This window comes from Osmerus mordax, chromosome 14 (assembly GCF_038355195.1).
Source record: "Osmerus mordax isolate fOsmMor3 chromosome 14, fOsmMor3.pri, whole genome shotgun sequence".
NCBI lineage: Eukaryota > Metazoa > Chordata > Actinopteri > Osmeriformes > Osmeridae > Osmerus > Osmerus mordax.
This window is the reverse complement of record NC_090063.1, coordinates 16,771,070-16,787,321: the sequence shown is the minus strand read 5'-3', so window position 1 is coordinate 16,787,321 and position 16,252 is coordinate 16,771,070. Positions and strand designations below refer to the sequence as shown.

The window sequence follows — 16,252 nt, the reverse complement described above, 5'->3', positions numbered from 1 at the left end:
AATGCACGCAACATACAGTCCTTTTGGAACACACACTGACACACACACACGATGTGTGTGTGTGTCAGTGACCATGTGTGTGTATGTGTGTGTGTGTGTGTCAGCATAAACATCCACCCTCAGCACAGTTGGGTCACAACTCAACACCAATCATGTCACAATTAGTTTGTGTTTTTTCCAAGATTACAGTTTGAGTCATTGAGTGATCAGACCAGGGGGGGGGGGGGGCAGAGGGAGTTTTGCCTGGACACCAGATATGGACACTGCCAGAGGATTTGATATCTCTTTCTCTGCAGATGGATGGATGGATCTCTCCATCTCACACGACACCAACTCCACCCCCCCCTCCCCACACACACACACATCTTTCAAACTCTTCCATCTGAGAAGGGAAGAGAGAGAAAGCGAGAGGGAGGGAGGAATGGGAAAAGTGAGAGGGAAAAGAAAGATAGACAGGGGGATACAAGGGGCGAGGGAGTACAGAGAGAGAGACAGAGAGGAGAGAGAGAGAGAAAACAAATGAGGGTGCACTCGATTCGGCTTACCCGGCACACCTACGCCAATAGGCCCGATCCCAACAGAGACATGTGTGAGGCGAATCAAACACACCTCAAACACTGTGAGCCAGAGCAGAATTAGAGAAGAGACTGAGGATTAAAAGGTGAACTGCTGAACACTGTGTGTTGTCTCCAACACTGCTTTCCTCAACGCGGTGGCACTGTTCTGGAGCCTGTGGGCTTACATCAAATAAGCCCTCTGCACACACACACACACACACACCATAGACCCTCTCGCTGTGCATGTACAAGCCAAAGCTGTTTTCGCCGAGCGTTTAAGAGATAAGACTAGAGAGTTAATACGACGTGCAGCCATAATCCAGTTTGCCTCTCTTCCGTGCTCATCCCTCTCTCCTCTCCTCTCTCCTCTCGTCCCCCTCATCCTCTCTCCTGTCCTCCCTCCTCTCGTCCCCCTCATCCAGGAGTCAGGTGGCTGAGCGGGTGAGGGAATTGGGCTAGTCATCCGAAGGTTGCCAGTTCGATTCCCGTCATGCCAACTGACGTTGTGTCCTTGGGCAAGGCACTTCACGCTACTTGCCTCGGGGGAATGTCCCTGTACTTACTGTAAGTCGCTCTGGATAAGAGCATCTGCTAAATGACTAAATGTAAATGTAAATCCCTCTCTCCTGTCCTCTCTCCTCTCGTCCCCCTCATCCCTCTCTCCTGTCCTCCCTCCTCTCATCCCCCTCATCCCTCTTTCCTCTCCTCTCTCCTCATCCTCCCCCCTCATCCCTATCTCCCCTCCTCTCGTCCCCCTCATCCCTCTCTCCTGTCCTCCCTCCTCTCGTCCCCCTCATCCCTCTCTCCTCTCCTCCCTCCTCTCGTCCCCCCTCATCCCTCTCTCCTCTCCTCTCATCCCTCTCTCCTGTCCTCCCTCCTCTCTTCCCCTCATCCCTCTCTCCAGTCCTCCCTCCTCTCGTCCCCTCATCCCTCTCTTCCCCCTCATCCCTCTCTCCTGTCCTCCCTCCTCTCGTCCCTCTCTCCTCTCCTCCGCCAGAGGTTGAGCTGTGTGTGTGACAGATTAGGACAGATCACTGGGATTACCTCCTCCAGACGCTGCTCTCTTTACACTGACCCCACACCTCGGTCTCCCTACTTCACCCCTCCCTCCCCTCCCCTCTGTCTCCCTCCCTCCATCTTTCTTTACTCCCTCTGTCTCAATCTCTCTCTCCCTTCTTCTATTTTTAGTTCTTTCTCCCTCCCTCCCTCTTATAAGAGTTCTCGTATCTGAACAGGTCCATACTCTAGGTGTTAGTGGTTGTGTGGTTGGTCTCGGACACCCTAACATCTCCTTGACGACAGTAACCACCCTCCACGCACGGACCTTCCAGCACACGCTCCTCCCGCCACCATCGTTCCTTACTGAGAACTCCACAGAACTGCCTTTGTTCTCTCTTCAACTTCCTGAGTTGCGACATCTGAACATCTGAGAGCGACATGTAGTGGACGGGTGGGTACTTGCAGGGGTGACGTGACTCGATCCAGTGCACAGCAGTGATTGAAACCCTAACAACCCGCTGAGATTTGATTGAGATTGTGCGATGATATAAAAGTATCTCTCAGATTTGAAAAGAAAAAATGCTGTTGGCGATCTCATGCTTTTTTATTTTTTAACGACTTTCTTTTCAGTGATTGTGACCATTTAAAAAGTTTTGAAAACGGAAATTCAATAATATTATTATTTTTTTATCTCTCTCTGACACTAATTCAGTTGAAAGTGTGTCTCGTGGAACGTCTGATGGCTGCGCGTGTCTTTCTGGGGGAGCCGAGCCTATCAGATGTGATCATCATCATCATCATCATGTCAACTGCTTGTCTGACAGCAGTCTTCTGGTTTGCATCAATACAGTGATACATAGCTGGAAGATGTAAGAGCAAAAGAGAGTTTGTGTGTGTGTGTGTGTGTGTTCTAATCAAGAGAGAGACCCCACCTGTACACAGGAACAAGAAGTATGTGTGTGTGCGTGCATGTGTGTGCTCTAGGGAATAGAGATATCTGGACTGAACAGGCTGTGTATGTGTTTGTTTCATCTCGGTGAATGTTTGGAGCTAAGCTGAACTACACAGGCCCGCAGAACTAAACACAGTAGGGATATTGTTAAAAGGAACTTCGAACGGCTAGCGGGACTTTTTTTTCTTCTCGTTCTTTTCTTTACCTTTACTTACATTTCTTCAAAGACGCTTTTCTTTGTTTTCGTTCTGGGCTTGTTTGCTCCTGGGTTTGTGGTGTAGCCTTGGTTTTGTGGACATCTTTATTGTTTCCAGGATATCTTTATTGTTCCAGACAGAACGCACCCACTTCCTGGTTTATTTGGACTGGGTCATGTGACTCATTGTGCTTCATTGGGACGCTGGGAGCCTGAAGTGACGTCAGAAGATACAACAAGGTCCCGCTCAGCTGCGGCTTCCTGACCAGGCCGGTCCGGATGAGGACAGGTGGCAGACTACAGCAACGTTCAACTGGCAGGGTTCAATGGTTTTAAGGGCTGTTTGGTTCTACTCTACTCTACTGTGTTTTACTCTGCTCTATTTCACTCTATTCTACTCTGGCTCTATTCACTCTATTCTACTCTGCTCTATTTCACTCTATTCTACTCTGCTCTATTTCACTCTATTCTACTCTGCTCTATTGTCCTCTATGAAACATCTTCCTGTAGAAATGAGGGACGTGCAGAACTGTTAATTATACATCAAATTATATATCTATAAGCAGCACATAGTGTGTGTGAGAGAGAGAGTGTGTGTGTGTGTGTGTGTGTGTAAGAGCGATTGTGTGTGTGTGTTTGTATGTGTGTGAGTGTGTGATAGCGTGTGTGTGAGTGTGAGAGAGTGTGTGTGTGAGAGCGTGTGTGTGTGTGTGTGAGAGAGCGTGTGTGTGTGTGCGAGAGAGTGTGTGTGTGTGAGTGTGTAAGAGCGATTATGTGTGTGTGTTTGTATGTGTGTGAGTGTGTGAGAGCGTGTGTGTGAGTGTGAGAGAGTGTGTGTGAGTGTGAGAGAGTGTGTGTGAGTGTGTGAGAGCGTGTGTGTGTGTGAGTGTGTGAGAGCGTGTGTGTGTGTGAGTGTGTGTGTGAGAGCGTATGTGTGTGAGAGTGTGTGTATTTGTATGTGTGTGAGTGTGTGAGAGCGTGTGTGTGTGAGTGAGTGTGTCCAGAGCCTCCGTTCCTCCTCTCATTGGTCGTTGATGACTTGTTCCAGGGGACGCCGGCTTTGATTGGGCCCTGAGGGTGCCCCGAGGCCCTGCCCACGTCACCAGGAGCGGACTGACAGCTCTAATGATGCGTGCTAGCGCTGGCCGAGGTGTCTGTGTGTCTGTGTGTGTGTGCCTGAGCCAGAGAGACTTCAATCGACCGCTGTGACGTCCAGAGGAGTTTAGAATTAGCCTGATGTTTCTCCTTAGCAACTAAGTGTCAGAGGGGGAGGGGGGAGGGGGGGGAGGGGGGAGGGGGGAGGGGGGAGGGGGGAGGGGGGAGGGGGAGGGGTGAGGGGAGGGGGAGGGAAAGGTGCAGAGAGGAGGGGGTGGGGGTTGGGGGAGGAGGGAGGTTAAGGGGGGAGAACATGCCTTGAGAGACGTAAAGAGTGTGAGGGGGTTCTGGTCGTTGAGTTGTGTCGTTGGGAAGGACTCCTTTTGAGGATGATTTCAGCGGGTTCTGTTTTGGGGCCCGTCTGGTTGAGTTAAAACTCAGAAACGAGAGGAAATGCACAAAATAAAACCCTTTCTGAAGATTTGTCTCTCTCCCTCTCTCTCTCTCTCTCTCTCCCTCTGTCTCTCTCTCTCTCTCCCTCTCTCTCTCCCTCTCTCTCTCTCTCTCTCTCTCTCCCTGTGATGGAGGGATGCTGAAGAGCAGTGGAACCTCAGTAGATTCATCCTCTTCGCTCACTTTGTTCTATTATTCACCAGGGTGGGCTTCACAGCTCTCTCCCTCTCTCTCTCTCCCGCTCTCTTTCCCCTCCCTCTACCTCTCTCTCTGTCTCTCACTCTCTCCCTTTTCTCCGTTATTCCCTCCCTCTTTCTGTCTCTTCCTCTTTCTCACTCTCTTTCTTTCTCACCCTCCATCTTCCCCCCTATCTCTCTCTCTCGCTCTCTCTTCTTAACTCATCATCCCCTTTCCCCATCTCTCTCTCTCTCTCTCATCTCTGTCTCCCTCTCTTTATCACCCTTTCAAGTCTCCCTCTCTCTCGTTCTCTCTCTCTCTCCCCAGTTAGAGAGTATATTAACAGTACTATGTAACCCCTGCTTGTGTGTTTCACTACACTGATCTATCAAAAATACATCAAAACCTGCATGGCTCGAGTCATTTGCTAATGTGATGTCCTTGACACGTTTCTCCCCCGCCCCTCCCCTCCCTTCTGCCACTTGAGGCACTATGCAACTAATCAAATGCACCCTTGTCTAGCGACTGACAAGCACTCCACACGTCATTGTGGCAAAATACGTTTGATATATTTCACATGAAGGTAGATTAAAACATTCACTTTTCTTCTCTTTCTATCCGCCTGCCTTCTTCGTCTCTCCCTCCTTTTTTCGCATGCCTCTTTTTATTTTCTTAGCGATGAATTTTTACATCTTGACTTCCAGATAATCTGATCCCCCTCAGAATGCTCATTTGTACCAGCATAAATAGTTATTTGAGAGATAAAAGCAAACATGTTTGTTTTTTTGTTTGTATTTTTTTTTTCACTCCCTGTCTCTCTCCCTCTCCCGCTCTCTCTGCCTCTCTAACTCCCCAAAGGCGTTTACCAGCACTTTGGTATTAAGGACCAGGGAAGGATTTCCACGCAGACAAGGAGCAGAAGACGCTTTGATGTGCTCTTAGATTAAACGAAGTCTACAGCGAAAAATCTACAAAAATACATACAGATTGTGTATACACTGCACTGCCGCGCGGCTGAACACTTTCGCTCCTACCCCCCCCCCCCCCCCCTCTCTCTCTCTTTCTCTCACTATCTCTCTTTTTCTATCTCCGTCGGTCTTTCGTTCCCTAACGACCGCATCTTGAAAGAGCATACCCGCGTGGCGCTCCACGCTAACAAGGGAGATGTCCGGAGTTTGTCGACAAGCTTCTGATGAACCAATCCCAGAAGAGAAGCAAAGCGAAGTGAGTCCAGCGAGAGAGATCTTTTTCTAACTTGTTTTCCCACAACAGGAATTTACCAGTGGAAAAACGAAACTTTGAGATACTCTCTCCCGGCGCGGGGAGCGCTGTTTTTGGGACCATCGTTGTGCTTAAAAGAGACTTCGCAACTAGCTAAAACTCAGAGGACACAAAACTATGTTCAAATATTTTTTACGACCTTCTACAGTACAGTCACGACTTTAACTAACGAACTAACTAACTCACTTAACTGAGCAGTGCGTTTCTAAACCCACGGCCAGTCTGCTACTCTGTATGCTGGAGGAGACGGACGGACGGAGAAACAGACAGACAGGCATGCATCCAAGCATGTGATAAAGCGGCCAGCCAGCCAGTCAGTAAGCCAGCCAGTCTGTACCAAAGCAGCCCTGGTTGATGGAAAGCGGAGACCGACTACCAATGTGCTACTGACCTCTGCTGGCCATGGCTGGTACTCCAACCATCAGACCAGGATCAGGGTTGGAGTGTAACCCTAAAGGAGGGTATCTTTCCCCCCCTGCCTTCTCTGTCCCAAAACAAACCACCCACATTAAAAGAAGAAGAAATGAAAATAAGATCTGAAAACTCTTCGTCCTTGGCTTTTGCAATTCTCTGTTCCTAATCCAAGTGTATCCCCCCTTCCTGCCCCTCTATTCCCCCTTCCTGCCCCTCTATTCCCCCTTCCTGCCCCTCTATCCCCCCTTCTCTCCCCCATTCTCTCTCTCCCCCCCACTCTCTCTCTCTCCCCCACTCTCTCTCTCCTCCACTCTCTCCCCCACTCTCTCTCTCCCCCCACTCTCTCTCTCCCCCCACTCTCTCTCTCCTCCACTCTCTCCCCCATTCTCTCTCTCTCCCCCACTCTCTCTCTCCTCCACTCTCTCCCCCATTCTCTCTCTCCCCCCACTCTCTCCCTCCCCCCACTCTCGCTCCTCCCATTCTCTCTCTCTCCCACCCGCTCTCTTTCTCTCTGTTCCCCCCTCTCTGTTCTTTCTCTCTCTCTCCCTGTTCTCTCTATCTCCCTCAATTAATACTGCAGGCAGACTCTTGCCTTTTTCCAGAGGGAGGGGCAGGGGGGCAGGGAGGGGCAGGGAGGGGTGGTGGTGGAGCCGAGTGTGAATTATTTAGCGATGAATTATTAATAAATAATAACAAAGGGCTCCAGGGAGAGCGCGGACGGTCAATTAGGCAGAGGGAAGAGAGAGCAAGCAGCGGGAGGCCAAGCCATGGTTAGAGAGCCTCACACACACACATTCTCACACGCACACGCACACACACACACAAGCACACACTCCCACACACAAGCACACACACAAGCATGCACACACACCCACAAGCACACACACACACAGACAAAAGTGCACACCCCCCCTTCCTCCCCTCCACACACACACACAGATCAGTGTCTCATCATTATCAGCGCCCGTCAGACACAATTACCTCCGCCCTCCCTCCGTCTGCCCGAGCCGGCACATCAAACAAGTGCTCCATCCCCCTCGCACCCCGACGTCTCCCACGCCTCAGCTTCACATCGCTCTATTTTCTGCTGCTCCTTTTCCCATCTCCCCCTCTCTCTTCATCTCTCTGTAACTCTCTCTCTCCCCCTCTCTCTTCATCTCTCTGTATCTCTCTCTCCCTCTCTCTTCATCTCTCTGTATCTCTCGCCTTCTTTCTCTCGTTCTCTCTCACTTTCTCTGTCCCTCTCCCTTTAGCCCTGTGTCTCTCTCATGTTCTCTCACTGTTTCTCTCTCACTGTTTCTCTCTGTCTCTCTCTCTGTCTCTCTCTGTCTCTCTCTCTGTATCTCTGTCTCTCTCTCTCTGTATCTCTCTGTCTCTCTCTCTCTGTATCTCTGTCTCTCTCTCTCTGTATCTCTCTGTCTCTCTCTCTCTGTACCTCTCTGTCTCTCTCTCTCTGTCTCTCTGTCTCTCTCTCTGTCTCTCCTGTCTGTGTAGATGCAGCTTCTGAGCAGCTTCTGTTTTTGAGCATTTGTTCTTCTTCCTTTTCCTTCCCCTTTGCCAGTTCTATAGAGCGTCATCTGGAGTTAACATGTGTGCTAAGTTCAATTCTAACTGTTTACGTATTTATGTGATGAAAATATATTTGAGTAATTAAGCTGTTATTGCCATCTAGTGGCGTTTTGGGCAACTGTACAATTTGCGGTGGTAGGTCTAACTTTGACTAATTTAATTTGTCGTGGACATGATCCCAAGTCGAACTACAGGGGTTGGGGGTGGGGGGGGGGGGGGGGGTGGAGAGAAATGCTTTTTTGTCTTCTGCTTGTTTTCTACACAGGTGTACACAGTATTCACTGTGAGACAAAGATCATGTCAGGAGGACCTAAAATAACTATTTTTTTTACAAAAGAGCATGAAGGATGTTTGATTGAAACAGAGCCATCAAGGAAGCCTAGACTGAACTGCTGATTAACTGCATGAGGAAGAATAGTGACCTGAAATGTATCACAGGTTACATCTCACACACATAGTAGAAGTTATAAATCGAATCGGAACCGATATTTGGTTCTCCTCTTGCCCAGTATCTGCAATCAGAACAGGTCCAAACACTGAATGCACAATTAGTTTGATAATTGCTGTTGTGTTCCGCTGAGTTCAGGTAGAACTCTAACTTGTATAGAAACAACCAGACAGGATGGGGTTCTTACGTTTGGGCCAGATCCAGTGGTGTTCCGTCCACCCAGGTCCACTGACGGTAGAATGTTGGTGGAACGTTATCAGTCAGACCCAACCAGACACTGCCTAGGTTTCTGGTTCTAGTGTGAACAAAGGTCAGTGGTCAGGTTGGTGTTACTGGTCTGTAACTGGGCTCTCTCTCTGGTCAGATTGGTGTTACTGGTCTGTAACTGGGCTCTCTCTCTGGTCATGTTGGTGTTACTGGTCTGTAACTGGGCTCTCTCTCTGGTCAGATTGGTGTTACTGGTCTGTAACTGGGCTCTCTCTCTGGTCATGTTGGTGTTACTGGTCTGTAACTGGGCTCTCTCTCTGGTCAGGTTGGTGTTACTGGTCTGTAACTGGACTCTCTCTCTGGTCAGGTTGGTGTTACTGGTCTGTAACTGGGCTCTCTCTCTGGTCAGGTTGGTGTTACTGGTCTGTAACTGGACTCTCTCTCTGGTCAGGTTGGTGTTACTGGTCTGTAACTGGGCTCTCTCTCTGGTCAGGTTGGTGTTACTGGTCTGTAACTGGGCTCTCTCTCTGGTCAGGTTGGTGTTACTGGTCTGTAACTGGGCTCTCTCTCTGGTCAGGTTGGTGTTACTGGTCTGTAACTGGGCTCTTTCTCTGGTCAGGTTGGTGTTACTGGTCTGTAACTGGGCTCTGTCTCTGGTCAGGTTGGTGTAACTGGTCTGTAACTGGGCTCTCTCCATAGTCTTTATAGTTTTGTCTTCATTAACTCTGGTGACTGTTATGGAATGAGAGAGAATCGTTCCTAATGTTACAGTCATCAACAAATATATACATATATAATTACAATTAATAATGTTTGTATTTTATTTACTAGAAACACTCACAGATGACTCCCAGTGCTATGATCCCAGCCAGTAGGAGAGCACACAGCAGCCCCAGACACACTGCTGCAGCTCTCCACGATGAACTCAAAGGAACAACTGAACAACTTGATCGCTACTTTATCATTGGGGTCATTAGAGCTATCATTTACATGAATATCTTCTCCCATATTGTCTTGTTTTTTGAAAAGATATCTGAATGTGGCGTGACAACACTTGTGCTGTGTAGACTCTGTGTTCCTCTTCATTTATGAGGTTCCCGAGCCCTGTTTCCCTGTTCTGCAAAATGTGTAAAATAAGTAGCAGCTTTGTGACAAAGGTTTGTACGTGACACTTTTGTTTACTCCTCAGTGGATAAAAGGGTGTCCAGAGTAAATACTGCAGCAATAACAACCATTGCTTTACCAATACATAACCATGGAGAGAAAAATCAACCAGTAGAAACGACTGCTACCGTGATCCATAGCTAGCACTAAGCTCAGTAGCAGCAGTGTAACAAGCTAATGCTGGTGTGCTACCTCAGAGCAGGATGACTTGCAGTCAGGTAGTCAGTATTTCCCACACTGCCCCAGAGTCACTGAGCAGGGTCTGGTACACGGCTGATGTCATAGAGACACACTGAAATGCAGGGTCAATGAGGAGTCCAGACAATGTGACCAAAGCACTGTTTCATTTCAGGAATAACGTATTTTCTAAGTAGGAAAACCAAGCTGAGTGGTAAATACAACTAAACAGAATAACAAAATTCTCAGAAGCTACAAACAGTTTGAGCCTATGTAACTCATTCTTACTTCATGTACTTCATGTTAGCAATAGGAAGGGAAAGCTCATTATCATAATACTTTCATTCATGCAGCTATGACAGGTGTTATTGACATGACAATAATGTAGCTGGAAAATATAATGCATAGAAAACTAAATTATGCATAGAAAACCCACAGTAGATCTGTTAGATCCTTTGCTCACAGACCCAGACATTTTTGGAATCACATGTGTTATCATTCCATGTTTTAGGAAGAGGAACTTCAGAAGGGTTGTAGTATATCTCAGCACAGTCCTCACCAACACTGCCTGGTGTGTTGGGAGGGTAATTATCAGGCTGATGGCCGTACCAGTACCTACAGGGTTAAATAACAACACACAACCAGTCACACACTGAGCTCCACATCTGGGTCATACAGTATAAGAAACCATTCTGTATCAGAGTTGTATATGTTAGTACTGTATATTCTCATATAGCTTGATGTTGATGTCAATGTGATTGGTTGAGTCTGTCTGGAAGAATTTAATCGGGCGATGCTGCTGGTTCTAATGCCCCAGACAAAGTCAGTCAAGCTACAATATTGATATGTATAACATTTAAAAATGTTTGTTTTGAGTCAATTGTAGAGTAGTTCTCTTACATGGGTGTGGTCAGTGGAGTTCCGTCCACCCAGATAAAGGTCCCTTCTGTTACTGTGTCATTCAGACCGATCCACACTCTCTTGGTGAGGTTATTGAGGAATTCCTGTCATGAAGGAGGATTAAGGAGCAGTCTTATTACCTTGATCAAATTAGACCTTACCCTGTACATTTATGTTGTTCTCAGTCTCTTACTTTCCATCCATCCATCCCCCCCTCCCTCTCTCTCTCTCTCTCTCTCTCTCTCTCTCTCTCTCTCTCTCTCTCTCTCTATCTCTCACCTGTTCCTCTGGGCTGTTTATGATCACCAGGTCTGCTCCCCTCCCTATACAGTCCTGTCTGCTGTCAGTCCAGTTTTTCAGCTCAGTAGAGACGTAGTAACAGCTGCAGCCAAACCACTTCCATCCACCTAGACCCTCTGTATGAAAACATCATTGCAACAAAGAATAGTTATTTATAAAAAAATATTTACAGTAGTAACAGCTACAACTAAGCTGCAGTCAGCCATCAGGACAGGAAGTGACCTTTGAAAACATAGCAGTTAGAGGACAGGTTTCATAGTAGCTTATCTCAGACCTAATAACAGAACAGCTGCAACTAAACCTCCTCATCCAGTGTTAGTCTTTGGAACAAAACAATGAACATCTTTATGCATGAAATGGGCGGAGCTAGTTCAGGCATGGCACTCGGGCAGCGTGCGCCTTATCACCCATCGCCGTGTTCTCAGCCCATAGGCTTAGCTTGATAGGCGGCGCTATAAAGTCGCACACATGCACGCACACGCGTCCTCGATTCCCCTTGTGTTCTGCGCTGCTGCCACCCACCACCGTCCCTTTCTACCCCATGTGGTCTGTCTGTTCTCCCCGTGGGGGATTTAACTTGTTACTCCCTGCCTCATGTCATGCATGCTGCAGTGAAGGCAGGGAGCGCTTCCCTATGTACATCCATTCCGCCAATGTTAAACCATTTGTCATGTGTATGAATAAATGGTGAAATAAATCACGTGAGTGTCTTGACTGAACTGTTTTTAAAGTCAAACTTCCTTTAGTCTTAGGGACATTTTTCAAATATCATACAAACTACATTTACATTTACAAAATATTTAAACTTACTGCATAGCCTCCTCTTAAGGTCATCTCTCTCTCTGGTCAGGATGATGTAACTGGTGTTCAGCTGGTCTCTCTCTCTGGACAGGATGTTGTTACTGGTCTGTAGTTGGTCTCTCTCTCTGGTCAGGTTGATGTTACTGGTGTTCAGCTGTTGTCTCTCCACAGTCACTGTGATTAGATCTACATGTACAAAAATGTCTTATGAGAAATGAATAAGGGTTGAACAGGGATGTTCAACATAATATCACCATCATAACCATAATCTACAGGAATTGTTGACACACAGTTATAATGACTAAACCGTGTTGACTGTGTGATGCTGTGCCAGAGACTCACAGATGACTCCCAGTGCTGCGACCCCAGCCAGTAGGAGAGCACACAGCAGCCCCAGACACACTGCTGCAGCTCTGGAGAGACTCCTCTCTGGACCCCCAGCTCCTGGACACAGTGGGAACAGTGATGATCTGTGTGTGTGTTTATGTCTTTGTGTGTGTGTGCGTGTGTGTTATGTGAAAGGAAGAAAAAAAGAAAGACAGAACAAGAGGTATTGTGCGGTTGTCCCGGGCCCAGGGTAGGGGGGGGGGGGGGGGGGGCAGAACTGGAGCAGAGGAGAGGAAGAGCAAGGGAAAAGGAGAGAGATTTGGGCGCGTGGGGGGCCCATCTAAGATTCTCGTCCTGGGCCCAGGCAAGACGGTCAGCTGGCCTGGCACCGGCTCTTGTTGGTATGTTGCTAATTAGTTACCTGAAGGCAACAGACTCAACTGTTGACAGGTCGCATGTTTTCGACAACATTACCTCAGTCTGTTTAGTTCTGCCTGGCTTAGAGACTGAATACTTCTGTTTAAAATCAAGCCTGGGCTGTTTTGATGGAGTGGCTCTGACTGCTTGATCAGTCAAGCTAGCACTGGGTTCGTTAGTGATTAGCTTTATAGAAGCGTGTTGTTTTACTAGGTGCTTGTGAAGATTAGAATTACTATTCTTCGCAGTGGTTAAAGTTCTCGCACCTGCACATGAACTACAACTAAGCACTATATTTTTATCCTTGATCTGGACAAGGGAAAAACAGACATCCCAAGTCTCCTGGAAGTTCCAGGAGACTAAGTTCCGCTAGTCTAAAATGCGGATTGATTCATTAATACATTGCGTCGCCGTGAACTTGTTTAAGTTAGACCCAAAACAAGAAATTGGGGAAATAGGCCATTTTCATGCAAGAAAAAAGTAACGAGTAACAAGCCCATTGAAATTTCAGTAATTGTTACTGCCTTATTTAATGGAAAAAAGTAATTAGTTACATTACTAGTTACCGCCAAAAGTAGTGGAGTTACAGTAACGACGTAATGCGTTATTCCCAACATTGGTTTTACCTGAGTGCCGATCTCCTGCTGTGTTCTCTGGTATAGGGTGGTCAGCCTCTGAGCAGGGGTCGTGACCTCTGAGGGTGTCAACACTAACGTAGATGTCCACTATCCTCTCCTCCATCTCCCCCCTGTCTGACATCACCTTCTGTGTCATGTCTGCATCAGCAGACATGTCCTTTAACTTCACCTTCTGGGTCATGTCTGGTTTAGCATAGATGTCTTCTGACATCGACTTCTGTGTCATGTCTGCATCAGCAGACATGTCCTTTAACTTCACCTTCTGGGTCATGTCTGGTGTAGCATAGATGTCCTCCGCCATGTTGGCTCTCCTTCCAGGGCTCCCTGACTGCACCGACACACTGACCCTACGAACCCGTAACACCTACAGCTTCAGAGTGACGGCTCTAGGTCCGTCGTCTCAGACTGCCTCGTCTCTGCTGTCGATTTGCGCTTGTGAAGAAGCTGGTGGGAAGAGCAGTTCTAAACGCAGAACGTCTTACCACAAGTCTAGCACAGTGAAAAGAGGAAGATGAAGGCAACACTTTAAGTAGCTCTCTTGTTCTGTAGCCTTCACACCTCTGTGATCCTCCACATGTCTACAGTATACCCACAGTTAGGATCTTATTATGTTAGTATATATGCAGTAAATGTATTGTGTAGCTGCAGTGCTGTTGTGTTCTCACTTGTGCTGTTCATCCATGCAGGAGGGCGTTACCCCACATCTGTCTGTTGGTGTGAACAAGTGGTAACCATGCCGATGAGTTGCAACTTCCTCTAACAGGAAGACAATCTTCCTCTAAGAAATGTCAGTCTATTTTTATCGGGTCTGCTTCTACATGTTGGTACAAAAAACTAAAACACATTAAAACCCACATATATACTGTATATATCACAGAGTATTTCTTATGGAGTTTACTTTGTGGCCTGTGACCCCGAGGAGGAGGAGGAGGAGGAGGAGGGCACAGCAGCTCCAGACACACTGCTGCAGCTCTGGAGACACTCCTCTCTGGAGACACTCCTCTCTGGAGACACTCCTCTCTCTCTCTGGAGAGACTCCTCTCTGGAGACACTCCTCTCTGGAGACACTCCTCTCTGGAGAGACTCCTCTCTGGAGACACTCCTCTCTGGAGAGACTTCTCTCTGGAGACACTCCTCTCTGGAGAGACTCCTCTCTGGAGAGACTCCTCTCTGGAGACACTCCTCTCTGGAGAGACTCCTCTCTGGAGAGACTCCTCTCTGGAGACACTCCTCTCTGGAGAGACTCCTCTCTGGAGAGACTCCTCTCTGGAGACACTCCTCTCTGGAGAGACTCCTCTCTGGAGAGACTCCTCTCTGGAGACACTCCTCTCTGGAGAGACTCCTCTCTGGAGAGACTCCTCTCTGGAGAGACTCCTCTCTGGACCCCCAGCACCTCACCTCAGATGGGAGTGTGTGTGTGTGTGTGTGTGTGGGGGGGGGGGGGTGAGTAAGTGTGTATGTGGGTGAGTGTCCATGTGTGAAAGAAGGAAAGTAAAAACTGACTTTTTATTTTTATTTTATAGAGATAAATAATGGGTGAATGAGAGGCAAATACTCTGAGTATTATGAGTTACGTTAATATACAGTAAAAAAGCACTATATGAATATATACAAGTACATTTACTACCCAACAATTCATCTCTATAGTTAATATAGTTAATAACAGGCTGTGTACACACTTGTGGCTGGCATTACCGTAAAAACAACAGTAATGACAAACACTTGCTGTTGCCTTTGTTGTTGTTGTGCAGAGGTGTTACTGTACCAAAATCAGAAAAAAAGAGATTAAAGAATCATGTTGAAGCTGGATATCTGTTTAGTTATAAACTGTTTAAACATATAATTCCCTTAACTAGAAAGAATTGCGAATCAACATTTTGTAAATCCCTCCCAAAAATGCTCTTATTTTAGTGAAACATTCTTGCTGTGCACTTTGTGTGAACTCACTACAAAGTTCCAGGTTTGGTGAAGTGTCACTCATCTATGTTGACGTCACGTGCTTTAGGCCTCTTCGTCTGGATACTGTGTCATAAGTCTGTTGTCTGAGTTCATATGTGTCAGAATAGAGCCCACAAATATCGGATCAGCATGTAGAGGGAGAGGACCTGGTGATTATAAACAGCATGGAGGAACAGGTGTGAGATGGAGAGAGAGGGAGATGGAGGGAGAGAGAGAGAGAGAGAGAGAGAGAGAGAGAGAGAGAGAGAGAGAGAGAGAGAGGGAGAGAGTAGAAACGACTGCTACCGTGATCCATAGCTAGCACTAAGCTCAGTAGCAGTAGTGTAACAAGCTAATGCTGGTGTGCTACCGCAGACCTGGATGACTTGCAGTCAGGTAGTCAGTATTTCCCACACTGCCCCAGAGTCACTGAGCAGGGTCTGGTACACGACTGATGTCATAGAGACACATTGAAATGCAGGGTCAATGAGGAGTCCAGACAACATGACCAAAGGACTGTTTTATTTCAGGAATAAAATATTTTCTAAGTAGGAAAACCAAGCTGAGCGGTATTGTTACAAATAAACAGAATAACAAAATTCTCAGAAGCTACAAATAGTTTGAGCCTATGTAACTCATTCTTACTTCATGTACTTCATGTTAGCAATAGGAAGGGAAAGCTCATAATCATAATCCTTTCATTCATGCAGCTATGAAAGGTGTTATTGACATGACAATAATGTAGCTGGAAAATATAATGCATAGAAAACTAAATTACGCATAGAAAACTCACAGTAGATCTGTTAGATCCCTCTCTCACAGACCCAGACATTTTTGGAATCACATCTGTTATCATTCCATGTTTTAGGAAGAGGAACTTCAGAAGGTTTGTATATCTCAGCACAGTCCTCACCAACAGCCAAATACATGAAATATGTGAATTGTATGGCCAAAAAAGACTGATGCTGTGCTAATTGTGTTTAGAGTTTTGAAAATGTGACAAAATGTGCGCACACGCGCAAGGTCTATGCAAGGGAGCCAATGAAAGGAGAGACCATGTGACAGTTGTATGTCCAATGTCTGCATAGAGTGGTTCAGTTTAAATAGGTAGCTAGCACAACATGCTACCAGACAAACTTTGTATCACCATGGCGTGTGATGTTTTTGTCTCCTTGTGGGCCGGCCGCAAGCAATAAAGCGTTCTTAACTTCTTCACTGACTGACTGTGCAATACTTGATGGA

General features: G+C 47.0%; 1 protein-coding gene across 1 annotated transcript; it reads right to left on the bottom strand.

Moving 5' to 3' along the window:
* Positions 1-9,806: 9,806 nt before the first annotated feature.
* Positions 9,807-13,499, bottom strand: LOC136956120 (uncharacterized). Its single transcript, XM_067249957.1, has 6 exons — positions 13,061-13,499; positions 12,033-12,134; positions 11,700-11,876; positions 10,869-11,005; positions 10,590-10,693; positions 9,807-10,304 (listed from the first exon to the last, which is right to left on the bottom strand). Exons 1-6 carry the CDS (start codon positions 13,371-13,373, stop codon positions 10,136-10,138), a joined length of 1,002 nt encoding a protein of 333 aa, XP_067106058.1. The 5' UTR covers positions 13,374-13,499; the 3' UTR covers positions 9,807-10,135.
* Between the last annotated feature and the right edge of the window lie 2,753 nt (positions 13,500-16,252).

Coding starts and splice junctions, on each gene's coding strand:
- LOC136956120 (XM_067249957.1), bottom strand. CDS start 13,373: ATGGCGGAGGACATCTATGCTACACCAGACATGACCCAGAAGGTGAAG. Junction 11,877..12,032: donor CGCAGCACTGGGAGTCATCT/GTGAGTCTCTGG, acceptor TTGTACATGTAG/ATCTAATCACAGTGACTGTG. Junction 11,006..11,699: donor CCTTAAGAGGAGGCTATGCA/GTAAGTTTAAAT, acceptor GTTTTCATACAG/AGGGTCTAGGTGGATGGAAG.